Source organism: Spermophilus citellus (assembly GCF_964194105.1).
Source record: "Spermophilus citellus genome assembly, chromosome: 3".
In the NCBI taxonomy this organism is placed as follows: Eukaryota; Metazoa; Chordata; class Mammalia; order Rodentia; family Sciuridae; genus Spermophilus; species Spermophilus citellus.
Window position 1 is genome coordinate 5609467 of NC_138184.1, and position 27602 is coordinate 5637068.

A 27602-nucleotide genomic window follows, 5' to 3' on the forward strand; every position below is an offset into this window, starting at 1 on the left:
CATTTTTATTTTTTAATTTAGAGATAGGTTCTCTCTAAGTTGCTTTTGGTGTCACTGAGTTGCTGAGGCTGGCTTTGAATTTTCTATCTTCCTACCCAAGCCTCCTGAGCTCTCTCAGGTGTTTTAAGCATTTCCGGGTGCTGTACTTTGTCAAACACATTTGTATCTCCTGCTTTCAAAATTCTGGACTTCAATAATCTATTTTCTTGCTGGGGCAGTGGCACATGCCTGTATTCCCAGTGGCTTGGGAGGCTGAGGCAGGAGGATCACAAGTTCAAAGCCATCCTCAGCAAAAGTGAGGCCCTAAGCAACTCAGTGAGATCCTGTCTCTAAATAAAATGCAAAATAGGGCTGGGGATGTGGCTCAGTGGTCGAGTGCCCCTGAGTTCAATCACAGGTACCCCAAAATAAAAACAAAAACAATAAACAAGCAAACAAACAACAACAGGAAGAAACCTATTTTCTCAAAGAAAGTTTATTTATAGTGGATGTCTTTCTATAAAATTCTGAAAATATCCACAAAGCCCATAGTGAGTGGACAAGAATCGGTTTCTCATAGTGAGGGAGAAAACACACACACACACACACACACACACACACACACACATCAGTCCAATGAAAATTTCCTCAGGTCATCCTCAAATTTTCTTCACTATGTATCAAATGCCAGGAAGATACATTGTAAAGAGTAGTTCCTGGTTGGTCTCAGGGTAGAAAGACAGAAATCTTTTCTATTTAGAAAACTCTGTAGGAATCAAAGCAGAGACTCTGTAAAGAAATCTAGTTCCTCTGTGTGAGTGCTCACTACACATTAGATTCATTGTCAAAATCAATTTATTTTTACTATGTAAAAATATAAGTGGGGCAGGGAGGCTCGCACCTATAATCCCAGCGACTCTGTAGGCTGAGGCAGGAGGATCCCACATTTGAGACCAGCCTCAGCTACTGAGATTCTCTCTCAAAAATTAGAAAGAACGGGAATGTAGCTTCGTGGTAAAGTGCCCTTGGGTTTAATCCCCAGTACTAACAAACCAATCCAAACCCAAACCATCACCGCCACCACCCAAAAATATCACAGGTGTAAAAAACAATTACTTCAGGGTTTGGCTGAACTAACTAGGCGTCGGGGAGTGAGTATGGCTATTATGCAGCCCTGAAGGAGGCAGGGCGCCGGGAACAGGTTCCCTTGGGTGGATTTTGACGGGATTAGTGATGGAATTGGTGTGGGACCTCGGTCCTAGCGGGACCCGCCTGTTTAAATACCGGGACAGCCAATCCCAGCAAAACCCGCCTTTGGGGAGGATTTTTGGAGGCGCTCCCTGGGTCTCTCCAGCCCCCCGCCCCTTGCGTGGCCAGTTTCAGGGACGACACCGTCTCTCTCTGGGAAAGCAAATGATCGCAGCTGTTTGATCGCAGGGCGCACAGGCACGGGGAGCTGCCCGGTTGGAGTGCTCGGGGGATGCCTGGCTCTGCAGAGTGGGGGTGAGCGATGATGCGGGGTTGGTGGCTGGGGGACAGGAGGCAGGCTGCCCTGAGGGTGAGTGTTCCGAGACGGAGGTGAGGAGGAAGGTGTGGGGTCCAGTGACTGCGCCATGTTGGAAGTTTTCTGTGCCCCCCCCCCCCCACCGCGGTCCCACGTTGGACCCATTTGTCACACTCTAGTGGAGGGGCTCTCCGCAGGACCTAGGACTGTGGGATATGATCGAAGACGTCATCACCTGTTGTCTAAGGAAGAGGAAAGTCCCCTGTCCCCTCTCCTCCTAACTCTGCCGTCTTACCTGACCTGCGCACGAACCTGGGCTGCATTGCTGGCACCACAGTCTTTTCCAAAGCCCTTCGACCCAAGGCAAAGTCCCTCCACTCCAGTGGGGGAGCCCAGGAAAGAGACAACTTCTTCCTGTGGCGACATCTCTTACAGTGGTGCTGTTCTTAAGCCACAAAACTTCCTGTGGATGGAATAAGGACCGGGACAGGGACCGGTGGGTTGTAGGTGGGAGGGGCGCAGCTCTCCTGTTAAGCTGATTACAAGGTGACCTTGGGCCCTGGGGGAGGGTGTGGGCAGGATGAGAGCAGCTTGGATGTCTGGATACTGGGTTCCTGCGGACAAGATCTGAGGGGGTCACTGGCCTATCCCACGGCTGGCCCTGAACCCAATCAAATGTGCCAAAAGGTGGAAAGTGACCAGGGTCCAGGAGAGGTAAGATGGTTTCCCTGGTTCCCCCTGAGAATCTCCTGCTAGGAGACCAGTGTCCGTCCCATCATGAAGCAGCAGGTGTTTTCTTTGGGATGTCTGGAGCTGCATTCTCCATACCTGTGGGCAGGTGTCCTGCAGATGGCTTGTCTGGTCATTTCTTAACACCCAAGGAAAACCTGCATGCTGGAGACTCTCCTCTCCTCACTCAGCTTCCTACAGGGGAGGAGCCGTGGCTGGTGACTCCAGGATGTGATGTGCATCTGTCTCTTGAACCAGGTCCTCGGTCTTGCAGGCTGATGGGTGGACGTGGATTCCCCTTTTCCAGGCACCAAGGAAAATCTGGGACATGAGCCTGCCAGTGGGTAGCAGCATCAGTGAGGTTTCTTGTTGGCTCTGTAGAGCTCCACGGGGCTCCCGGGAAGTTCCTGGTAGCATCCTCCCTCCCCTTGCCCCCTTTGTGAACCTCCCTGGTGAGACAATGACCCCTGGCTTTTCTCCCTGAGGACCAGGAGCTCTCTAGCACCTGGATGATCATTGTGGCCCTGGAACCAGAAATAGAACTCCAGCTGCACCTGGGAGCTTCGGTCTTCCCTCTCAGGAGCCCTACCGCTCACACTCAGCGATGTGGTCCTTGTGGTCACTCCTGAGCATGCCTTGGGGTCATCAGGGGATTTCTGGATCCCTGCTCAGGCCTGGTGGCTCTGACTCACAGGCATGAATACCACCTGGGAGATGGAAGCCAAAGATGAATCTGTTAGTGCTCTGAGAGATGGGAATGTGTGTGCATCACACAGAAGAAGAGGCTGAGGGTCTTCAAGGCCTCCAGTTACCAATGAGACTTCCAGCAATCCATGTGTCTGGGATCTGCCCTTCCTCTCTGAACATTGTCTTCCTCAAACCTGTTACAGAATCACAGCCCCTCTTGGCTCCTCTTAGCTGCTCAAGCCTGGTTCTTTGAGATACCCTCTGCAGCTGAATTCTAGTTGGACCTTCAAGGTGGTCCTTGCCCAGTTCTGCCCTCAGAATTCTGTCTCCCTCCCTGAGCCAGGGGCCCAGAATGTGCAGTAGGGCACATGGCAGGTCAGCCAGCAATGCCCAAAGAAATGTCTTCCAATGGTGGTGAACTCTGAGCCCCCAAGTCCTAGCCAAGAATCATAGATGCTCCATTCAGAATCATGAACACCTGCTAGTTTTGGGGTGTCTTTTTTGAGCGGAACTCACTGTACTTTGGGGATAACTTAGTTGGGCAAATCGTCTTCTAGGCCAATTCCCAGAGCAATCTGCAGCACCAAGTTCCACCTTCAGGCAATGAATGGGATCATGCTGAATGTCACCAGTCGAACAGGCTCAGAAAGACTTCAGCTAATGATGACATGGAGTACAGCTTGGAAAGACCCTCTGTTCTGTAGACCTTCATTCACGTTAAACATCGGTGGGTCAGAAACGTGACCTGGGTCTCCTAGACCCATTTCTCCTGAAGCACTGGCCTGTATTTAGTGACCCTAGAGCTCCTTCCTGTCCATGTGGACACCTCCTTCTGGTGCTCCTGAGTCAGCCATTCCACCTGGGGCCCTTCCCCAGCCTGCATGTGCGTGTGTCAACAACAAGGAAGAAACTACCATGGGGCTTTCTCCCCGCAGGCTTTGTGGGAGTCCTGTGTGTGCTCACCCATGCATCAGAGTCTCAGTCCTTTGTCCTCAGTGGGATTCTTGTTTGGAAGTATTTATCTGGGGACTTGCTGGAGCCAGCTGCCTGCCGTTAGATTTCAGAATCTCCTATCATCACACCTGTTGGTTTTCAGGACCATGTGAGAGAGATGTCCTTTACCTAAAAGCTACCTGTGCAAGTCAACTCTCAGGGTTTGGCAGTCCTGTGACATTGATGTAGTCCCCGTCTACACTGATTAATTTGAATTGCCAACTTGATTGGATTAAGAGATGCTTAAGATTAAGAGGTTTATGGGGGTGTCAATGAAGGTGTGTCTAGGAATGATTGGCATGTGGGGTAGCCAACTGAAATGGAGACCTTCCCTGAGCATGAGCAGCACCATCCAATAGGATGATGGCTTGGGTGGAATAAAAATTGGAAGAACAAGGAAGCAGCCGCAGATGCAAGCTTGATTCTTCTTCATTTTATTAATATTTATTTTTTAGTTGTATTGGACACAATACCTTTATTTCACTTATTTATTTTTATGTGGTGCTGAGGATTGAACCCAGGGCCTCCCACGTGTTAGGCAAGCTCTCTCTACCTCTGAGCCGAAACCCTAGACCCTCAATTCTTCTTGAACATGTTCTTGATTGCTGCTGTGATTGTCGGAGGAGATCAGGCTCCTGGGCTCTCACTTCTTTACTCTTCCAAAGTGGATTCTCCAGAAGCCTTTGGTCTCAGGCTAGGGTAGCACCGTGGATCCCTCTTGTTCTGGGGCACCAGCCTCTCGGCCTGGGCAGCTACTGGTTCTCCCAGCTGTACAGCCTGCAGTCGGCCATTGTGGGCCACCAGCTTCTGATCATGTAAGCCAACCTAATAAATCCCATGTTTTATTTTTTTTTATCGATTTTATTTTTTTAAATACACAAGAGTGGAATGCATTACAATTCTTATTACACATATATAGCACAGTTTTTCATATATTTATATATAAAGTATGTTCATGCCAATGAACATACTTTATATACAAAGATATGAAGAACTGTGCTATATATCTGTAATACATTACATGTCTTTATACATGTATTTTTTTTTCTGCATTACAATTCTTATTACACATATATAGCACAGTTCTTCATATCTTTGTATATAAAATAGGTTGACACCCAATTTGAGTCTTCATACATGTACTTTGGATAATGATGTCCATCACATTCCACTGTCCTTGCTAATCCCCTGCCCTCTCCCTTTCCCTCCCACCCCTCTTCCCTATCTAGAATTCATCTAATCCTCCAATGCTCCCCCTCCCTACCCCACTATGAGTCAGCCTTCTTATCTTGCTATTCTGTTCCTCTAGAGAATCCTGACTAATATACAGTGTTCTAGAAGTCTCTTTTAAACATTAAAAAAAAAAAAACCAGATGAGTGTTCAGGCTAGCCTTGTGGATAAGATCTTGGAACATCCATGGGTATCCACCTAAAGATCAAAGTAGTATATGTTGTGTGCTTTTTAGTTGTGCCATGATGGCAAAAGTTCTTTTCATGTTGGTGTAGCAGTTTTACCAAGCACCAAAGGCTTGTGTTTGTAGTGTACTTCAGGACACATGAAGAGTGGCCAAGTAGAAATGTTAAAAGTCACCATTAATGTTACTCATTGAACTCACTCCACTGTTCTATGAATAAATGACGTGCAGCCTCCTAAACTGTCAAGACGTGCTCTGAGAAGTGTGTCATAGTGATTTTGTCATGTGTGAGCATTACAGAGGTACTTACACAAGCTAAGACGGACGTGATGTCACTAAGTGATGTCACCTTTGGAATCGATGGGGTGTGTGCAGACTTTCATTGACCTAAAGATCATCACTGGTGTATGGCTGTGTTTATCAACTTGTGAAGGCATAAATAAAATGTGGAGTGCTGTTTATCCCTGCATGGAGAATTATTCAGCCATAATAAAAAAAATTTAGCCAAGATGTTGGAGTCAAAATCAATACTCAAAAAACCAGTAGTGGGGCTGGGGATATAGACCAGTGGGTAGAGTGCTTGCCTCACATGCACAAGGCCCTGGGTTTGATCCCCAGCACCACAAAAAACAAAAACAAAAACACTTGTGTGGGGCTGGAGTTGTGGTTCAGTGGTGAAGTGCTTGTCTAGCATGTGTGAGGCATCACTAATAGGTCACCATGACTTAAAGCAATCTACAGACAGCAAATCTCTATCAAAATCCCGTAGCATATTTTGCAGAAATAGAAAAAAATTATTGTAAAATAATGTGAAATGCGAGGAAACCTAAATCAACAAAATAATTTTACTACTCTACTGGTCTGCCTCCTATTTATTTGCAGTTTTAAAAAATTAGTGCTTTATAGATATACGTAAGGGTGAAGTTCACCATGGTATGTGATTTTAGTTCAGACCCAGGAAGTCAAGGATGGAGTGTTTTCTGTCGTATTTGGAAGCTAGATCAAAGTAAGGGAAAAGGGTCTGTGTGGGGATCCATGGACATGGGAGGGAGATCAGTGAAGCAGAGGAAGGGGATTGAGGGGCAGCAGGAGGGGCTGGAGAGGGGAGGGATGGAGGAAGGAATCTGGCCAAACCTTCCTGTGTACTTATGTGAATGTACTAGAGTGACTCTCAGCTAGGTGTGTCCATATGCACTAAATAAAGAAACTAGAAGTAAATAAAAGAAAGATCAGTCGAGCAGAGGAAGGGAAGAGGGAGGGGGAGGGAGGGAAAGGGAACGAACTGGGGACTGAATTAGAGCAAATGGCATCCCACGCTTGTGTAGTTTTGCAAGATGAATCCTAATGTTACATATGTCTAAAATGAACTAATGAAAAATAAAAACCTGTGATTTTGTCCTTTCACCACATTTACACACCCTGAAACATCTCGCTGCAGACCATGAACGTTATGTTTCATAGCTATTCAAAGTGAACAGGTCATTTATGACCCCATGTGTATCTATGAGTACATGACGGGTGTGATTCTACATCATGCACAACCCCAAGAATGAGAAGTTATACCTCATTTGTGTAGGATGTGTCAAAATGCATCCTACTGTCGTGTACAACTAGAACAAATAAAAAATATTACTGAAGTTAAAAAACAAATAAGAAAATTCTGTAAGGAATGTTTCAACAGTGTCAACAGTAGATATGCACTGGGTAAACCACGAGATGATAAGACCCCGGGGCCAGGTTCTCCGTGGGCAGAGCCCAGCACCTCAGGCGCCTGGCGGAGAGGTTTGACCCTGCAGTGGCGGGTCGGGGGACCCACGGAGCTTCCCTGGGACATGGCCTGCTCCTTTGCAAACCACGAAACCCGTTTTCTTCCTGGAGCACACTGTGGACCTGGGAGCGGTGTTGAGTGCAGGATGAAGGTGGCCTCCGCGGGTTGCACGGGTCCTGGATGTCAGCCCTTCCCTTCTTGCTAAGGCATCTTCTTGGCTCCAGCCAGCACATCCTCACTCTGCCAATCCCCTGGCCCCGCGATCACACGAGGACAGAGAAGGCGGTCTCAGGATGCTCTGAGGTCCCCGAAGCCTCGCTGGGCTGTCATGAGACCAGAGGGGCCGGAGGAGAAGGAGAGTCCAAAACATGTTTTTCCAAAGTGTTTTTCAGCAGGATGGAGGGGAACAGGTGCAGAGCCCCGGGGCTGTGGGTCCCCAGAGCCACTGTCGGGGAGCAGTGAAGACTGAGAGTCAGGACTGCAGATCACAGAGACGCCAAGGCTGCAGCCTCAGGCCCGTGACACCCTACGAATGCCCCGACCCCCAAGCCCGTCCACACACTCCTTTTGCAGGTGGAGGACATCGAGCAGTCGTGGGACTCCAGGGGGCCCTGCTCAGGCACCCACCCTCCTTGCAAGGCCTGAGCCTGTGGACCCCACCCCGCCCGTCTCCCCCTCCGCTCGGCCTCTGTGTGAAGCAGACCCTGACATGCCGTTGTCCCTGCTGGTCCTCCTCCTCCTCCTGCAGCCTTCCCACGCTCCGGGGGCCCTGGATTTGTGGAGGTGTTTCCAACACCTGGAGCCCAGTGTCCACAGAGATGGAGACCTGCTGCTGGGTGCCTTCTTCCCCCTTTACTACGTGAATCGGAAGGCGCCCCTGGCCCGGCTCTGTTTTTTGCTCAGGCCACATGGTCATGAAGTGCCTCACAGGTCAGTTCCACATTGTAGGCATGTGTTGCGGGGTTCTGAGTGTGTGTGTTTGGGTGTGTTCAGATCCCCTTGGACAACTGTAAAAAGTGTGTGTGCAAATGAGAGTAACGCAGCTGGTAGATTCTGCGGTTCTCTCCTATGCACCTGCACCCTTCCATTTCCTTTCTCTTTTGCTCTCCACGCCCAGGGAGACAGAGGACAGAAACCTGCACCTGTTGGGTGAATTCCACTGGCCCGATCCCCATGATGGGGTTCTTGGAGTGAGTGATCCTGTTGGGACCTCAATTCCTCCTCATGCCAGGACCCTGGAGTGGGACTCCAGGTGTCCTAGACACCGAGCCCTGGCCTGCGGTCACTCTTACACTCGGGGGCTCACTCTGGGTGCCCACTGCTGCAAAGGGCACTGTTGAGGTGTGCCTCATAGACAGGCCATCCCCCCAAACACCTGAACGTCCTACAAAAGATGCACAACTAACGGAATCCACTCAGAGGGGAGGCATTTGGTCCCTGAGGCCGAAGGCCAAGGGAGGAAAGGAATTCATCTTCCCAAGGGGTTCATGCCCATCCATGGCATCTTGGTCATTTCTTCAGGAAAAATACAGAAACCACTTAACTTCTGGGCTTTTTGTGACAGTGTGGCCTGCGTCTCTAGCAACTGAGCTACTGCACAGATGCTTAATGAGGCTCCCAGCAGACAGCCTGGGCTCTGGGCGGAGTCGAGTCTGCTTCTAAAACCTTCAACCTCTCAACCTGCCACGTCCTGGTCCTCGGATGGTGGTTAGGCAAAACGCAATTTCTTTAGTTGGGGTGTCTCTGTCCTTAGCAGTTCCCCTGTCATTTCATCAGGTGGCCTTGCACTGGAGGGAGGGGAGAGTGCAGCTGCTGATCTCTGGGGTGGGGTCCCAGCCTTGCGGTTCCTCATCTGGATGAAGACCTTTGTCTGTCCCTTCTCGCTGTTTTGAATTTCCTTCCTTCTTTGTCTCCTTCTCCATTATTAAACAAAATTTGAAATGGGGTATTTTCCGGCCATTGCTTCATGCAGATGGACTCTCTGGTTAGGTGGCAGCTACTGGTTGCTTCCATTCCATCAGGGTCGGAGAGGCGGGGAGTGAGGAAGAGGACGGGTCCTAATCTCAGGGGCTCCGAGAGAACCTGCCTTGTCCCTAAGGCCAGTGTGGGGAGAGGGTGGGCGTCCCCAGTCCAGTCACAGCACTGGGGGCCTAACCTAGCCCTCTGCCTTCCATCCTCTGGCCAGAGAAGTTTCTGGTCCCCTAGTTCTGCCCACCAGAGGCCTGGCCTCATGCACATGGTCATTAAGCCCTGAAATCTCCTCTTCCTGGACTTGTGGATGTTCCAATGTGGGCACAGACTCTGGGCCTCACTCATACCTAACCACAGAGCGTGACCACGTTTCCCTGTGGCTAAATGACCTTCCCCTTATTGTTTCCGTGCCTACCAAGTGTCCTTCCACATAGAGGTGCCTACGCTTGTTTATGTAAAAATACTAGGCATTTGGGATGAGGCTCAATTTTTACGACCTTGAGTAACACCTGTTTATCCATCTTTTAAAACAAGCTCTTCTAAATCCTGGGAGAAGATAACTGGGGCAGTTGGTTGTTGCACAAAGAGATGTGCTTCATCATGAGCCTTGGCTGCTTGTCTTTTCACCCCCCCCCCCAGGTGGAAACTCTATGTTCATTTGCAGTTGCTTCCGTTTTCTCTCCTTCTCCTCAACCCTCACCAGCATGAATCTAATTTGTGTCTTTATCCATTTGCTGATTCTGGACATTTTGTATAAATGGATTCATATAATTTGTGATATTTTGTGAGTGGCTTCATTCAAATTGTGCCACTTTTTTTGGTTATTGTTGTTGTTTGGTACCAGGGACTGAAGCTGGGGCTCCTAAACACTGAGCTACATCCCCAGCACCCTCCTCTCCCCTTTTTTTTTTTTTTAGGTTCCAAGGATTGAATTCAGGGGCATTCAACCACTGAGCCACATCCCCAGCCCTATTTTGTATTTTATTTAGAGACAGGGTCTCACTGAGTTGCTTAGTGTCTGGCCATTGCTAAGGCTGGCTTTGAACTTGCGATCCTCCTGTCTCAGCTTCCTGAGCTACTGGGATTTTAGGCATGTACCACTGTGCTTCGCTCCCCAGCTCTTTTTATGTTTTATTTTTGAGACAGGGTTTCACTAGGTTCCTCACAGCCTTGCTCAATTGCTGAGGCTGGCTTCAAACCGGTGATCCTCCTGTCTCAGCCTCCTGAGCTCCAGGGTTACAGGCATGTTCCACCACGCCTGGCCTTGTGCCAGGTTTTTAAGATTTATTCAAGGCGTAGCATGGATCAGTTTGTAATGTGCTTTCTTTTAAAACCTGAATATCTTGGTCTCTTTGGGGTTCAAGGTGCTTCTGGTTGCAGAGAATAAGAAGGAAGGGCCGTATGTTCTTGAATTTGCTCGACATAATCTGTAGGATTGTTATTATCTCTAACTTATGTACCAGCATAGATTGTTGTGGAGACTCTGGATTCTGGAATAAGTCTTCCCTCATCCTAACATTTCCTCCTTTTTGATGCTGTGTTGGGTAGAATGGTGGCAGCTAGATTTGTGTGTAGAATGAGAAAAAAAAATCTTTTCTTTTTATTTTTTGTTGAGATTATTTGAGGCTCATTAAAACCTGCTAGAGAGTTCTCCATTGTGTTCTGTGCTTCAGATTTTATTACTGAAGAGTAGCAAAGGATGCTGATAAAGCAATCCATATTTAGGGCTTTGAGTGGCATGTGGACAGTGAGCGTACAAATCTGACGTGGACACTTATGATCTCTTCAGGCTTCTGTTGGTTGGTGCAGCATTGGGAACCCAGCCTCTTGCAGGTCTGAAGTTGGGAAAAAGAGAATTTAAATAGCCAACTTTAAACCCATGTCCAGTGTTAATAGTACCAAACGTGACCGAACTATTCCCTTCACCAAGGAAAATCACAGGACATCAGACAAAGTATTTAAAAGTAAAGAATTTTTTTTATTCACTGTTCTTAACTTATAATAATCCAAAAAATAATATGAAGCCTCAGGCAGGTCTCAGTGGCAGGAGGGTTAGGTCTATTGGACACGCAACCACACGGTTCTCTCCATGAGCCCTAAACTTCTTTCAAGGATTCATGGCAAAGAAACAAAATCAGATCATTTGTTGGGACAACAGAAGGAAATGTCAAGTTCCACAGGCAAAGCCGCTGAGCGCAGGACGACCGCACACACGGGGAAACACGGCCTCCACGCTGGACTCTTCATTGGAAAAACCTCCTCCTTGTTGACCGTGTGAAACTTGCTCTCGCAGGAACCTCCCACCTATAGGACTGCATTGGAAACAGAAAATGAAACACCCCAAGATAGCGTGGCCTGGGAGAGGGGGTGAAAAGAAAGGCGTTCACTGATGGCTTTCATCTCTTTCAAGGTAGACCTTTTCAGACACTGGCCACTGGTGGGGAGAAGGGGCTTCTCCAAGCCTCGAGGGATGGTCTCTGGGAAGCACCAATGTCCTCCAAGACAAATCCTCTCCAGGTGCTGGCCACCGACCCCCGACCCCAAACCCAAATTCCTGAGCACCCAAACTGACGCACTCACAAAATCACCCATAACCTAGACAAGCCCAGTCCCCTCCTTTGTTCGGTGGCTCACTTTCCACCCAGAGAGTGGGTCCACCAGAACCATGACTCCATTCCTCAATAAAGGCTTTTGGCTGATCTGTGAAGTGGGCTCTGGCCCGGTGTCTTGTGCTGACGGACTGTACAAAACCAAGTCTGTCCAGTTGACAGCAGGGTCATCTGCTGATGTCACCTCACCCCACTCTGTTCCCTGCAAAATTCCCGGAGTCCTGGGAACCTTGCTCACACTAGCTCTGTGTGCCAGGGCAGGACCTCTCACAGGAAGCCTGGGTGAGACCTCCTTCTGCTGGACCAGGCAGGGGAATGGCCTGAATGACACGCCTTGACCTTTCTCTCCAATGCCGCTCCCTCTTAGGTGGTTCTGGAAGAACTACCAGTATGTGCTGGCTTTCTACTTTGCCATCGAGGAGATCAACAGGGACTTGCACCTGCTCCCCAACCTGACCTTGGGGTTCCACGTCTACAATGCCTTTCACAGTGACCACAGGACCCTGGAGACGGCTCTGCTCTGGCTCTCTGGAGGCACCGAGTTTCTCCCAAACTACAAATGCCAGACTCAGAGCAAGTCCATTGCCGTCATTGCAGGGACAGCGGCGGCGTTCTCAGCCCAGATTGGAACACTTCTGGAGCTCTACAAGACGCCCCAGGTAAGCGCGCTGTAAATTCTGGAAAGAGACATTTCGGTCTCCTGGGCGTCTCCCGCTCACCTCTGATCAGAGGAAAATGTGGAGGTCAAGCACGTATTATGCCCCAAGGGGGTTCAGGTGGGAAAGTCCCAGGGGAGTCCCTGTGTTCTGAGATTGTCACAGTGGAAGGAGAAGGAGCTGGAGATACCTAGATTCTTGGGGATACCTTAGTCTCAACCAAGGTTACTTTCTAGGTCTACTGTTTCCATCCCCCAGCCACTGGGGACACTGGCTGCTGGCAGCTCACAGTCAGGTGACTGCTAGGAAATATTCTCAGTCCGGAACCTGCCCATCCTGGGACACAGCTGTCTCAGGCGCAGCCAGAGTCTAATGACGGTCATGGGGGATGGTAACGTCTGGGCATCTGGGTTCTATTTGGAGCAGCACCGAGGGCCACCACAGTTCCAGGGATCCCAAGGGCTGGCTGCGGCTGTTATACCCATGTGGTCACCCGCTCCCTCTGCCCAGCCTGCCTTGCTCACCTCCACCCATGCAGATCTCTTGTGAGCACTCCCAGGGAACCGTGCACTTACCAGTCTCCACACCTCAGGCCTGGCCCGGGGACCCATCCAACACAAGTAGCCACGAGGAGGCATTACCGCCAGTCACAGGCACTAGCTTTGGAGAATCCTGTTCTGGGAGAATTAAATTTTATAAAATCAAAGAGGATAGGGAAGCCATCTTTAAGATGATGTCAGTTGTCGTGTTCATAAATTAAGTCCAAAGTACCAGGAGACCCATGTAGTGAAGGTTTCTTTCTTTCCCTGAGTTTACATGCAGTATTGTCTGCTGGGGTCAAGGATGAGGCACACACACCACCTGGGTCATGCTTCATCCAGAGTTCTTTATTTCCTGCTGCAGGAGATGAAAGCACAGGTGGATTTCACATGTTCTTCCCTCAAGGTGACAGCACTGGAAACACGGTGCTCTGTGCCCCCAGAATGAGAGAAGTGGGTAATCTCTACAGCAGTCTCTCCCTCTGCCTCTCGTATACAGACCTTTCTTGCCCCCTCACCTGGAGAGACACCCCCAAGTCCCCATAAACTCAGAATCATATCTTTTTTTTGCTTATTCAGGTCATGTACGGACCTTTTGATCCCATGCTGAGTGATAAAGACCAGTTTCCATCGCTCTATCAGATGGCACCCAAGGACAGCTCTCTGGCCCATGCGATGGTCTCCTTATTGCTGCACTTTGGCTGGACGTGGGTGGCGCTCTTCATATCTGATGATTTGAAGGGAGAGCAGTTCCTGAGGGATCTGAGAGCAGAGATGGTAAAGAATGGTATCTGTGTGGCCTTAACAGAAAAGCTCCCTGTCACTAAGATAATGTATGGGACAGGGGATATCACCTTCCTGAGTAGGATCAGAGTCTCCTCTGCAAACGTGCACATACTCCACGGTGAAGCAGGGAGCCTCGTCACCGTGGACATGGCAGCAGACTTCTTTTTAACCACAGGGAAGGTGTGGATCATGGCAGCCAAGCAGGAGATCGTCCTGCACGAGATGAACCACATGCTGCACTCTTTCCATGGGGGCTTCTCCTTCTCACCTCACAAGGGGGAAATCCCTGGCTTCAGACACTTCCTCCAGACAGTGAATCCTTCCCACTACCCGGAGGACTTTTACTTCAGCAAACTGTGGGCTTATTCTTTTGATTGCTCACCTGCTGGGTGGATCTGTGAAAAGTTTGGAGAGTGCAGACCAAACACTTCCTTAGAGTTCATGCCAGGAAATATGGACATCATGACCTTGTCTGACTCCAGCTACTTTGTTTATAATGCTGTGTATGCGCTGGCCCACGTCCTCCATAAAATTCTTTTGGAGAAAATTGAAATAGGATCTTCAGAAGATGCAGATCAGCCTCAGCTGCATCCCTGGCAGGTAAAATCCCCCCTCAGAAGCCGGGTGAGCCCTGAGCCCTGGTGCCACCTGCAGGTGCTTTACTAAGGTGTATCACAACCACGTTTTCATCTCAAGTTCAGCAGGATCAGGCCAAATGGAGTGTGCTCTCTTCACACTGGTTGTAGGTACATCTGTGTTATCTATATGGGGATAATTCTGCTACTAGGAGTTTGTATTTCAAGCTATTAGAAAATGGAATCAGAAAAACATTTTTCTATTTTAGGATGAAGTGCTGTCAAATATCCAAATGCAGCTGATGACAAAACGTAGGTAAAAAACCATTGAGATCTACACTTTTCCGTGTAGATCAAATGTCGGAAAATCTGGACTGACCATATGACCATATCTGATTCTAGGTATCCCTTCCATCATCTTGTACATGTATTGCCCAAGCCCTCCATGAAATACTGTTTTTGAAAATAAAAGATAAGTTCTACCCATTTCAAATGTAATATCTAAGATGACTCTCGGAAATAAATTGTTTTTAGACGTTCTGCTAAAACCTGCAATAATCATGGGAACAGGGACCCATGTTAAAATATGAGGTCACTGATGATGGACATAAGCTCAGGCCTCCTCCCCAGGATTTGATGTGGATTTGTCTGGATTTTAGCTGGGGCTCATCTGAACCCATGACCCATGGATGGAATACATTTATAAACTTCTATTCTCATGCACGATAGGCAAACTCATTAATCATATTTGTAGAAAAATGTCAAATAAATTTAGTATGTAGGCAAAGGCAGATATGTGTATATAAAAATCAACATCAGAAAATTCAGTTCACCATCGAATTTCTATCTTTTTACTAACAATGATAATATTTGATATGCCATTTTGGGCTTATTTTGAGTTGATGTTTAGAAGAGTAGGTGGCTTTGTCAAGATGGGCTCCAAAGATGTGATTATGAATTCTTTACAATGCTTCAACTTTAAGTAACTGGAGAATTCAACAATAGTTTTTTAAGCCATGAGAGATTAATTATTTCCCGCAGCACAGTGCCACGGGGCCTAGAGATTCCATGGTTAGCTCTCTATCAACAACTTCATTAGAATCCGGGGTTTTGATTTTTTAATTTTGGAGCATATAGGGCTTCCTGCAATGTCACAAGACAATTTCATTCTCACCTAAAAAAGTCAGAAAGCATGGACAGAAAACAACTGGTGTTGTGCCCTTTAAAGCCTGAAGTGTAACTGATATGCCAAGTCGCACCTGTCTGATCTTTGCAATTTGAGGAGTGGTGACATATACATGCCCCAGGGCCATAAGCACAGCCAGGGTGCTAAGTGATTCGGTCCCTGCTGTGCCCTTTTCAAAGTACAAGGATTGGCTTTGAAGAGGCCCCAGACAGACTCCCCTGGTCAGGGTTCTACAGAGCCCACCCAGGCCACTGAGGGCAGCATCCAGGGACAGTTCTGATGGGATTCCGGCACTCCCAACCCCTTTCCAGGAAGCAGAAGACTTTCCACTTCACCCTGGGGATGGTGGCCACCCAAGCAGCCCTGAGCCTCTGGAGGGGGAATCCCCAAGAGCAGGGGGTGGAAAAGCAGGACGGTGTGGCCCATGGGCACCGTTCACCTCTAACCCGAACACTCCTCATGTCCAACTCTGCCTCCTGCAGCTGCATCCGTTCCTGAAGAACATCCGGTTTACCAACAGCGCTGGGGACCACATCTCCCTGGATGAGAAGAGCAGCCAGATGGCCCAGTATGACATCCACAACGCTGTGAATTTCCCTGCTGGTCTTGGGCTGCTGGTTAAAGTAGGAGAGTTTGTCCCCAGGAGTCCACTGGGTCAAGGCTTGGTCATCAGTGAGGAGATGATAGAATGGCCTATTGGATTCACAGAGGTACGATCCCAGTTCAGTGTTGGGTACATGGGAGGGATCTGGATGGGGCCCTGAGATGAGCCTGACCGTGACCTTTAACCTGGCACTAAACTCACCCTTCCCCACTCACCTTGTACTCTGTGATCTGTGATCTTGCTTTGGCAGATTCTGAACTAGCACCTACAGGAAGAAAAGTTTGTAGAAGCAGTTAAAGTTTGGGTATATCTATCCATGCAGCGGTGATAAAATTGAACCAAGTTGATGAGCAGAGATAAAGATAAAAATACAGATACACAAATACCAAAAATATTCCTCCACCTATCCTGAAACTCCTAGTCATGGGTGGTCAGAAACCTTATTATGTTTTGATGCACTATAAACACGATTGTGGATTACTACACCATTCACCTCTTGGGAGGGATCATTTCCATTTTCTTTAGAATTTTGGGTGCTATTCAGTCTTTATACTCAGCATCTGTTCCAGCACTGATAAGACTTCATGTCAGCTTTTCACAATTGGACACACTTAGGCAATTTTGTAAATGATTTATATAATAATCGTGTTTTGCACTTTTTTTTTTTGGTTGTGGTATTAGGAATTGAACTCAGGGGTGTTCCACCATTGAGCTACATCCCCAGCCCTTTTTTATTTTTATTTTTTCATTTTGAAACAGGGTCTCACTAAGTTGCTCAGGCTGGCCTTGAACTTGTGATCCGCCCCCGCTCCCCCCGCCCCCAGCCTCATGGAGTTGCTGGAGTAGCTGGGATACAGGAAACCGCCCACTAGGCTCTGCCTCTTAATGGTTCCAGTACCTCCCAACAGCGCCACCCGGGGACAAGTCCCTTAACTTAGGGACCTTTTGGGGATGCCGTTCATATTCAAATCAAAGCACCAACTGAGAGTGTGAGGGCGTAGGAGAATATTTTCAGGCACACAAGTCCATAGGACCACACAGAAAACTGCACTGAAAGATCTTGGATGCTGAGGTTCAACAGGAAGAGAGGAAACCCAGGAAGTGTGGCTGGTGATGTGCACACCAAAGCTGGTCCTGTGGTGAGAAGCAAGGGTGTCAGCCAGCCATGATAACTAGATGTCTGGGCGTCAGGACGGTGGTGCTCAGAGGTGTAGTGACGGTCCTCTATCCAAGGTCAAAGTCCTTTCTTAGGAGGAGAGATCGTGACGTTCTCTTAAAGCTGCTGATAATGTGCAGAGTCGTGATGGGTGCTGTCTTTTCCCTCAGACTCCTCTATCTGTGTGCAGCCAGAGCTGTCCCCCGGGATTCAGGAAGATCCCCCAGGAAGGAAGGCCCGTCTGCTGCTTTGCTTGTGTGTTTTGCCCAGAGGGACACATTTCCAATCAGACAGGTAGAAGATGTGGGGCTGCCCTAGGATAGCTCACGTCTCTATTTCTCAGTAAAAAAAAAAACCCCAAAGGATTGGCGTCCTCTTGGGGTCATAGTGCACCACTCAAGCTTTCAATATATCCATTTATTTATTCTCAATCATCAGTGGGATTCATCATCCCTATCTGCACACGCACACGATCAGTATGTCCATTTGATGCCTAGGCTCTTGACAGGTGGTGCTCACTGTGAAACTGACTCAGTGGTCACCTTTGTTGACTGTCTAGCGTTGCAGTCTCAATCTGAGACCTCCAGGTATGCCCGCTAACGTCTACCTGTGACATGTAAGATGTCAAATCCTCAGGGTGTGGGTGATTGAAGGGGTGAAACCACACATCGAGGGGAAGACTCTGGCGTGTTCCATATCCAGATGATGAATACACAGCAGGTCAGCGTGAGTTGTCATGGAAACACCTGATTACATTTTGGACCGTGGTCCTCAACACCATATGAGGTATTAAGTACACGTACTTAATACAAGACCCTAACCTTTGGAATATTATAATATGATAAGGTAAAGGAACATGTTAACTTGTTATGAGGACAGAATATTTTAATAAAAGGCATAATCCAGTGTCCCTCAAAGTCGTCTTTACCCAAGATATAAATTTAAGGATTTATATATCAAAACAAAATGCGTTGTTGTCGAGCACAAGTTAAAGGGATAGTTAAAACGGCCTCCATTTTTCAAAATATAAAGAGTAAATGTAAGGATTGAGATTTCTGACAGCCCCGGGTGATTCCCATCATATCAGCAGCAGTAGTCATTTGGCTTGAGTCATTGGGCAGTTATCTTCAGGTGTGTTTAAGTTAACAAAAGAACAATCTCCCTGTTTGAGAAAGATTTGAAACACCAAACAGTGCGTAGAACAAAAAGAAAAATAAGAGAATGCAGGGCTGGGGCTGTAGCTCAGGGGTAGAGCGCTCGCCTAGCACATGTGAGGCACGGGGTTCGATCCTCAGCACCACATAAAAATAAATGAACAAAATAACGGAAAAAAAAAGAGAGCACAAAACACAGGGTCCATAATACAATATACCCACACTTCTGTGTGCCAAGCACGTCTCTGAGACAGAAACCAGGAGCCCCTGTTCACTCTGTGAAGAGGAATGAGATCTTTTCTTTTGGTACCAGGGGTTGAACCCAGGGGTGCTTAACCATTGAGCCACATCCTCAGCCCTTTCTGTATTTTATTTTGAGACAGGGTCTCACTGAGTTGCTTAGGGCCTCACTAAGTTGCTGAGGCTGGTTTTGAACTCACCATTCTCTTGTCTCAGCTTCTCAGCACCCAGCTAGGAATAAGGATCTTAAGAGAAAGATGTGCAGGGCTGGGGATCTAGCTCAGTTGGGAGAGCTCTTTCCTTGCATGCACGAGGCCCCAGGCTCAATCCCCAGCACCACTCTAAATGACTTCAGAATCTTGTCTGTTGCATGAGTACAGGCGAGGCAAACCACTGCCTGCACAAACAAAATTTAATTGAAACATAGACGTGCCCATTAAGGTTCCCTGGTCCACAACTGCCTCTGCTACAGAAGCAGAGCTGAGCGGTTGCATTGGGGACACGAGGGTATGTGCAGCTCTCAGTATTTGTGACCCGCCACTTTAAAGAAAGGCTAACTAACCAGACTTCCAGATGTAGATAAATGGAGACTCCCCAAAATACAATCTATTCTTAAAAACTGATCGAAATACCTATAACTTAGAGGTTAATTATTTAAATCCCATTCAAATGTTTTCAATTTGAATCTGTTTTTAATATTTATATGGAAATATTAACAAGAATAGTCACCGAAAAATGAAAACGTGGGATGAGGAAAGACTTGTTCTGCCAGATAGCGGGTGGGGGGAAGTCACAGCCTTGCGGACCTCACTGTGCCGCATGAGAAACCCAGAGACACCGGCCACCTGCTGAAGGTCCTGTGGGAGTGGGTTTGGTCTCCGCTGCAGCTGGAAGCGTTCTCCCTGCTCAGGAATGTAGCGGCCACTCTGGTGTGCCTCTGCGTGACAGTGCAGGCAGTCTGTACTCACAGTGATGGTGCCCAGGTGACATTTTCTTCAACATGGCAACAATGAAGACGTTGTGGAAAAGAAACACTGAACCTTTCTTTGCTTTTTCCCCAGATGCAGAGCAGTGTGTCCAGTGTCCCGCACACGAGCACCCTAACAGTGAGGGGAACCGCTGCCTCCCCAAGGTGGTGACATTCCTGGCCTATGAAGCCCCCTTGGGCATGACTCTGGCCTGCACGGCTCTCTGCTTCTCTGCACTCACAGCTGCTGTCCTTGGGGTCTTTGTGAAGCACAGAGACACCCCCATAGTCAAGACCAACAACAGGGCTCTCAGCTACATCCTGCTCATCTCCCTCACCTTCTGTTTTCTCTGCTCTCTGCTCTTCATTGGCCGTCCCAGCACAGCCACCTGCATCCTGCAGGAGACCACATTTGGACTGGTGTTCACTGTGGCAGTTTCCACGGTCCTGGCCAAAACTGTCACTGTGATTCTGGCCTTCAAGGTCACTGTCCCAGGGAGAAGGATGAGGCGGTGGCTGGTGTCAGGGGCACCTAACTTCATCATTCCCAGCTGCTCCCTCATCCAGCTGACTCTCTGTGGAGTCTGGCTGGGGACCTCTCCTCCCTTTGTGGACACAGACACACACTCTGAACATGGCCACATCATCATCACGTGCAACAAGGGCTCAGTCACTGCCTTCTACTGTGCCCTGGGATACCTGGGCTCCCTGGCCCTGGGGACCTTCACGGTGGCCTTCCTGGCCAGGAACCTGCCTGACACCTTCAATGAAGCCAAGTTCCTGACCTTCAGCATGCTGGGGTTCTGCAGTGTCTGGCTCACCTTCCTCCCTGTGTACCACAGCACCAAGGGCAAGGCCATGGTGGCCGTGGAGGCCTTCTCCATCCTGGCCTCCAGTGCAGGGCTCCTGGGCTGCATCTTTGCCCCCAAGTGCTACATAATTCTCAAGAGACCTGATGAGAACTCTCTGAAAGGTTTGAAAGATAAAAGAGGTGCTAAGGGAAATCGGCATTCTAAGGTTTTATCTCATGAGTCTCTAGCATATTTTTAGGATTTTGAACCACAAACTGCCCTGAGTTTACATCCTAGTGTCATAGATAAGTGAAACTGACTGTTTAAAAAGTCATTGTGTAAAACTAACCTTAGCTACTTTGCAAACGTGAATACTCTATCAAATTATGATTGTTAGGTGCAGGACAGGCTGAACTATGTTGTCTGCAGGGCAGGCTGAATAAATGTTAGCTGCAGGATAACCCACGCACTCAAACACCCCTCTGTCTGGTCCTTTATCACCTGTTTGCGTCAAGTCTGAGCACTGAACCCCCCCCACTCAAGTCTGAACACTCAACCCCCCTTGTGCCAACAAGGCAGCTTGCAGACCCAGGGGCCCCATTAGATTTGGGCTATAAAGATCCCTCCTGCTGGGCCCCTCTCTCTTGCTCTCTCTCTCTTTCTCCTCTTTTGCACTGCTGCAATAAAGATCTCTTGGTCACTCCGAGTGTTGTGGTCACTTTCCTTTCAATGATGGTCTCTGAAAATGTGCATATTATGTTAACTTATATTTTATTTATTAATCGATGGTCACTAGATATTTGTATTTTCGTAAGGCATCTGAATTACACCCACTTTATGGTCTGTTTGCCTGTGACTCACTTAGAGTTTGTTGCTGTTAGCATCACTACGTACTTGGAAATTTTTCCTGAATACAGAGCTAACAGTCAAGTTCAATGTTGTTACCTGAGTAGACTCTGTTTCCCTGGAGCCCTTGTTAAATAATCATTGTCCAAATGTTTTGAAACTCTGCCTTTATCACATGCATGTGTCATGTTAATCTATACATAAAACTGATTCTAAAATCATGTGTTGTAGCAATTTACTGCATTTTGGTTTTGCCTTTGCCAAGGTTTTCTCTTTCCAGATTCTCCCTCGAAGACAATGATTTTTTGAGGTGAAATTCTTATAGTGAGTGTGAACCCATTTGAATGTGACCAATGACTGGCACCGATGACACCTACATTCATTGAACATGCGCCTTCATAAGGGTGTGCTAGGGTCGGCTCTGGGTAGCTTCAAAATGTTTCCACTGCCTTATCATCAGACTCCTCACCCATTAAGTCATTGCTTGCAAATCCCCTGATCTGGGTCTGTAACCACAATCCCCTTGCAGGGTCAGGTATGGATTTACCTGCTCCGGACGGTTCCGGTCAGTGGGCCGCTCTCTGTGTCTGCCATCTTTCACTTAACATTAGGTCTTAGGTTCACGCACAAGGGCGCATCATCTCGTGGCCGAGCCCAGCTGTGCCCGTCCAGTGGTAGGTTGATGAAAGGCTGAAGAGAGAGCCGCAGACAGCACAGGAAACACGGGAGGCTTGCAGGAGATCAGAGACTGCAATGGGGAGAAGAGAGCACCTCCATTCCCCGTGGTGCTTTGCCAAGCCGAGCCACCTGACCCTCAAGGAGATTTTCCCAGCAGCAGCGACTGCGCGAGTGGTGCGTGTCCTTTCCCTCGCTCTGCCCCAGTCGCTTCTCCCTTGGGCGTGGACGCAGGGGCGTGGTGAGCATCATGCACTCAGTCTGCTTGGATGAGCCGCGTCCCAGGGAGCAGCGGCCCTAAGCACCTTTCTGCAGATGACATTCCCTTGTCCTGGTCCCAGTGTGCTTGAGAGACAGCCAGGGCCCTCAAGAAGACACCTACTGCACTTCCTGCCCAGCCTGCTCCTCTGTTCCCTGGGCTTGGCTAGGTTCTGGGGAACAGAAAGGGGCATGGTGCTTTACTGTTCCCCTTTCTTTAAAGATGACCCGGTACCTTTGATTCCTTTTTTATGACTAGATAACATTCCATTCTGTGGGTATATCACAGGCTGTTTTCCCCATTCATCTACAGATGGGAGTTTGGGTTCTTTCTACCTTCTGGTTTTTATGATTAGAAGCTCTGAACATTTGTGCACAAGGATTGGTTTGGGCGTGTGTTTTCAGTTCTTTTGGGCTTGCACTAAGGGGTGGGATGGCTGGGTCATATGTCAATTCTAGCTTTTGAAGAAACACCCAGTGTTTCCCCCACTGGATGCATGAGTAGATTACCACACCAGCAGTGTATGAGGATGTCCCTTTCCCACATCCTGAGGCTACAGCTGGAGTTACCCTAAATGGCGTGGCACCCCAAACCATCCTGAGATGAGAATGTTTGAAATTCATAAAGGTGATTCCAGGGTGACCAGTGCGATTTACAAGGGAGTTGATGTGTGTATATAGATGTGTCACAGCCAGCCCCACGGTTATGTATAGTTACAATGCACTGATAAAAACATCGTAAGATTCTACCATGTTATTCTTATGTGCGTCAAAGCTTGAGGAACCCTAGAATGATAGAAAATTTCTCCTTCCTGATTTACGTTAGAAAAACCTGGAGTTCTGGAATACCAGTGACTCAAGAGGCTGAGGCAGGCGCTCACAAGTTCAAGGCCAGCCTCAGCAACCTAGGGAGTGCTCATGGCAAAATAAAAACAGTGAAAAAGGCCCGGGGATGGGGCTCAGTGGTAGAATGCCCCTGGGTTCTATCCCCCCAAAAGACAGCATCCTGCTCTCTTAGCCCCTCCCTCAGTCATTCTGAAGCACTTTGGGATACGTCCAGGTTTGCCATCTGCCCAGGTCTTTCATGTCAGTCAAGGTCCAAGCCTACAGCTACCAGCTAGAGGAGGGATCTGTAGTCAGCTCTGCCTGTAGATGTGTCAATCATTTGAGAAACGTTTTGTCCAAACTTATAACACGGGCTGACTTCACTAGCCTTGCCTAGTCTTGCTCTCCTCTCTGGTCCTTGCTAAGGACAAATACCCGCTGTGCTGACTGAAAATGCAGGCCAGGGAAGGAGTTTGGGTGGTGCAGAGTTTCTGGAAGTTCTCTGCCTATTCCCAGAAGAGACATGAATGCTCTTCCCCTTTATTGGCTGATCACCCCTCATTGACAGCACCTCCATCTCCTGTGGTGCTTCGCCCCTCATTGAGGGGCGATCAGCAAATAAAGTTGATTGAGATGACGGGTTTCCACTTCTCCTTCTTTTTTGGTATACCGGGGCACTCCACCGCTGAGCCACACCCCCTGCCCTATTCTGTGTTTTATTTGGAGACAGGGTCTCACTGAGTTGCTTAGTGCCTCTCTGTTGCAGAGGCTGGCTTTAAAGCAATCCTCCTGCCTCAGCCTCCTGAGCCGCTGGGATTACAGGCATGTGCCCTCTTCCTGGCTCCACTTCTCCATTCTTTGACCACTGAGTGAAACTTTTCCTTCTCCCCAACATTTGTCTCTTGGATGTTGGATTTTCCATGGGATGAACTTCTAGACTGGGGTTTGGTAACACAAAATGTAACCTGGCGCCAGTGGGATCAGGATTTGTGGGGGTGGACACGCTCATAGGTAGTTCTAAAACTCCTGGTGATTCTAATCAGGCAGAGAGCCGTTAAAGTCACCTTGTAGAGAACAATTAGATTTTTGGGCCTTAATCCCAATTAAAGTTAAACAATGTCAGGTGAGACCTCTGGATTCCTGGGTTCCACCTGAATCCGCTCCTAGTATGAAAGGATTCACACTCAGGCACTGGGGGTTCCTGGAGGGAAGAGGAGCTGAGACCAGGCTTGGAGCTCAGGCACCTGGACCTGTGAACGGCAAAGGTCGTACCCAGTAACCCTCCTGGGTAAGTGGGCTTCTGGTGACGTTGCCACCAGCCCTTGCTGGTTCCTGGACCTTGCCGGCACACTGCAAGTCCCCAGGTCATCAGGAGCAGGTCAGGAGTTTCTCCACCCTTCCTGTGCCAGCATCCTGTGGGGAGTCCCTGCAGGGCGGGCTCCCGAGTGCCCACCAGTCGCAGGAAAGAAGTCCTCTCTTGCCCTCTTCTCCCTGGCGCAGGCACAGCCTCCCACCCTCCACCCCGGGGTTACCTCATGACACTTCTGACGCTCTGCTGAGCACTGTGTAAAGACTAACCAGGCTCATGCAGGTAAGGAAAAAAAGTTTCATTTTTCCCCTTGAATATTAAGCCTTAGTTGGAAGATGTGAAGTTGAGAAGGGAATGATCCCAGTTTAAGTGTTTTTTTTTTTTTTTTTGAACCAGGGAATTGAACTTGGGGCACTCGACCACTGAACCACATCCCCAGCCCTGTTTTGCATTTAATTTAGAGACAGGGTCTCACTGAGTTGTTTAGCAGCCTCTCTAAATTGCCGAGGCTGGCTTTGAACTTGTGATCCTCCTACCTCAGGCTCCTGAGCTGCTGGGGTCACAGGTGTGCACCACTGTGCCCGGCCTTAGCTTTAGAGTTTTTATTGATTATCTTCAACCAAAAATATTTGCCTCGTGGAGGATGGGAGGATGGGCTGGAGATGGAGAGGCTGCTAGGCATGTATTGGAGAAGGGTGTTCGAGCAGGGTGGGTGGATCACCCCAGGGATGGCTCAGTCAGCTCAGGTGGGGCCACTGTCCATGCAGCAGTCTCAGGCTATTAAGCTCACAGTTACCTGCACAGGTAAAGGGTCAGTGTCTGGGAAGTACAGTCGTATGTTGCTATCCACCAGAAATTGGCCCCAAGACCCCATGAATACCCAAATCCACCCATGCTCAAGCCCCTTATTTAAGATGCTGAGGTATTTTCACATAACTCACACACATTTCCCACATACTTTAAAGTCATTAGAGATGACTTATAATACTTCATACAATGTAAATGCTGTGTACAACTGTTGTCCTTATTTCCTAAATGATACAGTGTATCAAAAAAATTCTATATAGCATGTTCAATACAGATGCAACTTTTTCCCTGAAGATTTTCCATAGACAGTTGATTGACTCGGTGGAGCAATATGCACAGACAGGAAGGGCTCGGTGCATTTTATAACCTTCTTTATGTATTTTTAAATCTCACTTCATTTACATCAAACTACTAAAATGGGTACTAATTTAAAATATCGCTCAGGAAGTATAAAGCCACCTGTGGAAGTGAAAAGTTTCAACACAGACATTCTTTTTTTTTTTTTTTTGAAAATTTTTCTTAGTTGTAGATGGACACATATCTCTCTCTTTTTTTTTTTTATGTGGTGCTGAGGATCGAACCTGGTACATCAGGCATGTGAGGCGAGCACTCCACCACTGAGCTACAGCCCCAGCCTCTAAACATAGGCATTCTTAAAAGGAAAATTCATGGTTGGGTGTGGTGGCACTCACCTGTAATCTCAGCTGCTTGGGAGGCTGAGGCAGGAGGATCCCAAGTTGGAGACCAGTCTGGGTCACAGTGACATCCTGCCTCAAAAATTAAAAAAAAAAAAAAAAGGACTGGGGATGTAGCTCAGTGATAGAGCGTTTGCCTATGGACTCAATCCCCAGTTGCCCCCATGAAAATTTCTTAAACTCTACTAGATCTCATTGGTCTATTGAAGCGAAGCAAAACAAGACAGATTAGAGATTAGGCAGCTTCCAGGACCAGGGCAGGTTCTGAGGACTGCAGCCAACTGTGGGGTCCAACAGCGTTTCTGTGAAAGAAGGAAGGCATAGAAAACTGGATGGCTGCAGTGTGGTCAGTCCCTCAGTGGGTGACAGCTTGACTAGTTGTTGACACCTTTCTACGGGCCTTCCGAACCAGCCGAAGCTCAGGTACTAGGATCGAACTCTATGTTCCTTTGGCATGTTGTACCCAGTCTAAATCAAAGGCCTCCTACAAAATACTATTTGGCAGTTTTAAAAATGCTCTGGGCACCGGCTGGGGGTGTAGCTCCATGGGAGTGCACTTGCTCAGCCTGCATGAGGCCCTGGGTTCAACCAAAGTGGGGAACGCTCTCAGCCTTTGCAGAACTGAATGCGGACGTGGGAGTCTTCAGGGCATGGGAATTCCGACACATTTGGTCATCTGATTCATGTAGATGAGCGTTCCATACAAAAGCCCAGAAAGACAAGTTCGTTCAATCAAATGTAAAATTCATCTTCACTGACTCTTCCCACTTCTAAAAGTTAAGTACAATTTCTTCCTTGTGGGTAGAAATCTAAAACTTTTCTACTCTCCTTCCTAATTAAATGCAGGGATGGAATATTTTAACAAATACAGCATCACGGCTCCCAGGTGATTTTGTTCTCGAATAGTGATTGTGGCACAATGTCCATCCGATTATGTATTTCTACCTGTCTTTTCTTCCCCATATTATTACTGAAATATAATTTGTGGAGAAGTAAACAAAACAAAACACCACCACCAAACATGTAGCCCATCATAAATGTTCACACGCTGCCCACTCTCCTGTGCCCTACCCTGAATCCATGAGCAGAATATCGGCTTTACCAGAGGTGTTTTCCTGCCACCCTGTCCCGCCTCCAACATGGACGCCCTGTCCTGTAGTAGCCCATGGATCTGCCTTGCCCTTTTCTATGTGCACGGGATCCCATGGCCACGTGTGCATCGATACCGGGTTGTGAGGTTCCTCCTAGTGATGTGGCAGTGCTGTTGGTGAATTCTTGCTGTGTGGGTTCTTCCTGTTGCAGATACCACCGGACTTGTCCATTCTCTTCCTGATAAGCACGATTTCACTTACAGCCCAGGGCTGTTACACACCGTGGCTGAACTGGAGCAAGCACACGGTGCAGGGAGCCCGGTGGACCTGTGACCCACTTTCATAGATACTGCCAAGCAGTTTTCAAGGTGGTTTTTTACTAATTTAAACTCTCATTAGCTTTATAAGAATGATCTGATCATTCTGGAACCTTCTCAGCATTTGGGATTGCTGTTTTTATTTATTTTTTTTAATTTTCACAAAACTGATATGTGTATAATAGTATCTCGCCGTGAATTTTTAAAAGATTGAACCCAGCCTGAGGCTGGACTACTACATTGGAAGGCAGTGTAACAACAAATATACTACAGTAAACAACACTGGAGAGACTCAGGATGGAGTGACTGCTAACCCGGTGGGATATGACGGAAAGGGAGTAGAGGGAACTTGGGGGAAGAATGGATATCAGAAATGAAAATGTACAAGCAGGCTGCAGCTGGAAACAAGACATCAACACAGTCACCGCCACATCCCAGACGCAAGGGAAACAGAGGAAGCAGTAATGGAC

The 27602-nt window shown here is 48.1% G+C and overlaps 1 protein-coding gene across 1 annotated transcript; it reads left to right on the plus strand.

Moving 5' to 3' along the window:
* Nucleotides 1-1492: 1492 nt before the first annotated feature.
* LOC308645573 (vomeronasal type-2 receptor 116-like) lies at nucleotides 1493-27148 on the plus strand (the record flags this gene model as incomplete). Its single annotated transcript, XM_081287778.1, has 8 exons — nucleotides 1493-1537; nucleotides 4628-4707; nucleotides 12023-12314; nucleotides 13430-14236; nucleotides 15880-16107; nucleotides 17328-17451; nucleotides 19613-20491; nucleotides 27027-27148. The coding sequence occupies 8 exons, from the start codon at nucleotides 1493-1495 to the stop codon at nucleotides 27146-27148; spliced, it is 2577 nt and encodes an 858-aa protein (XP_081143904.1).
* Nucleotides 27149-27602: the final 454 nt, after the last annotated feature.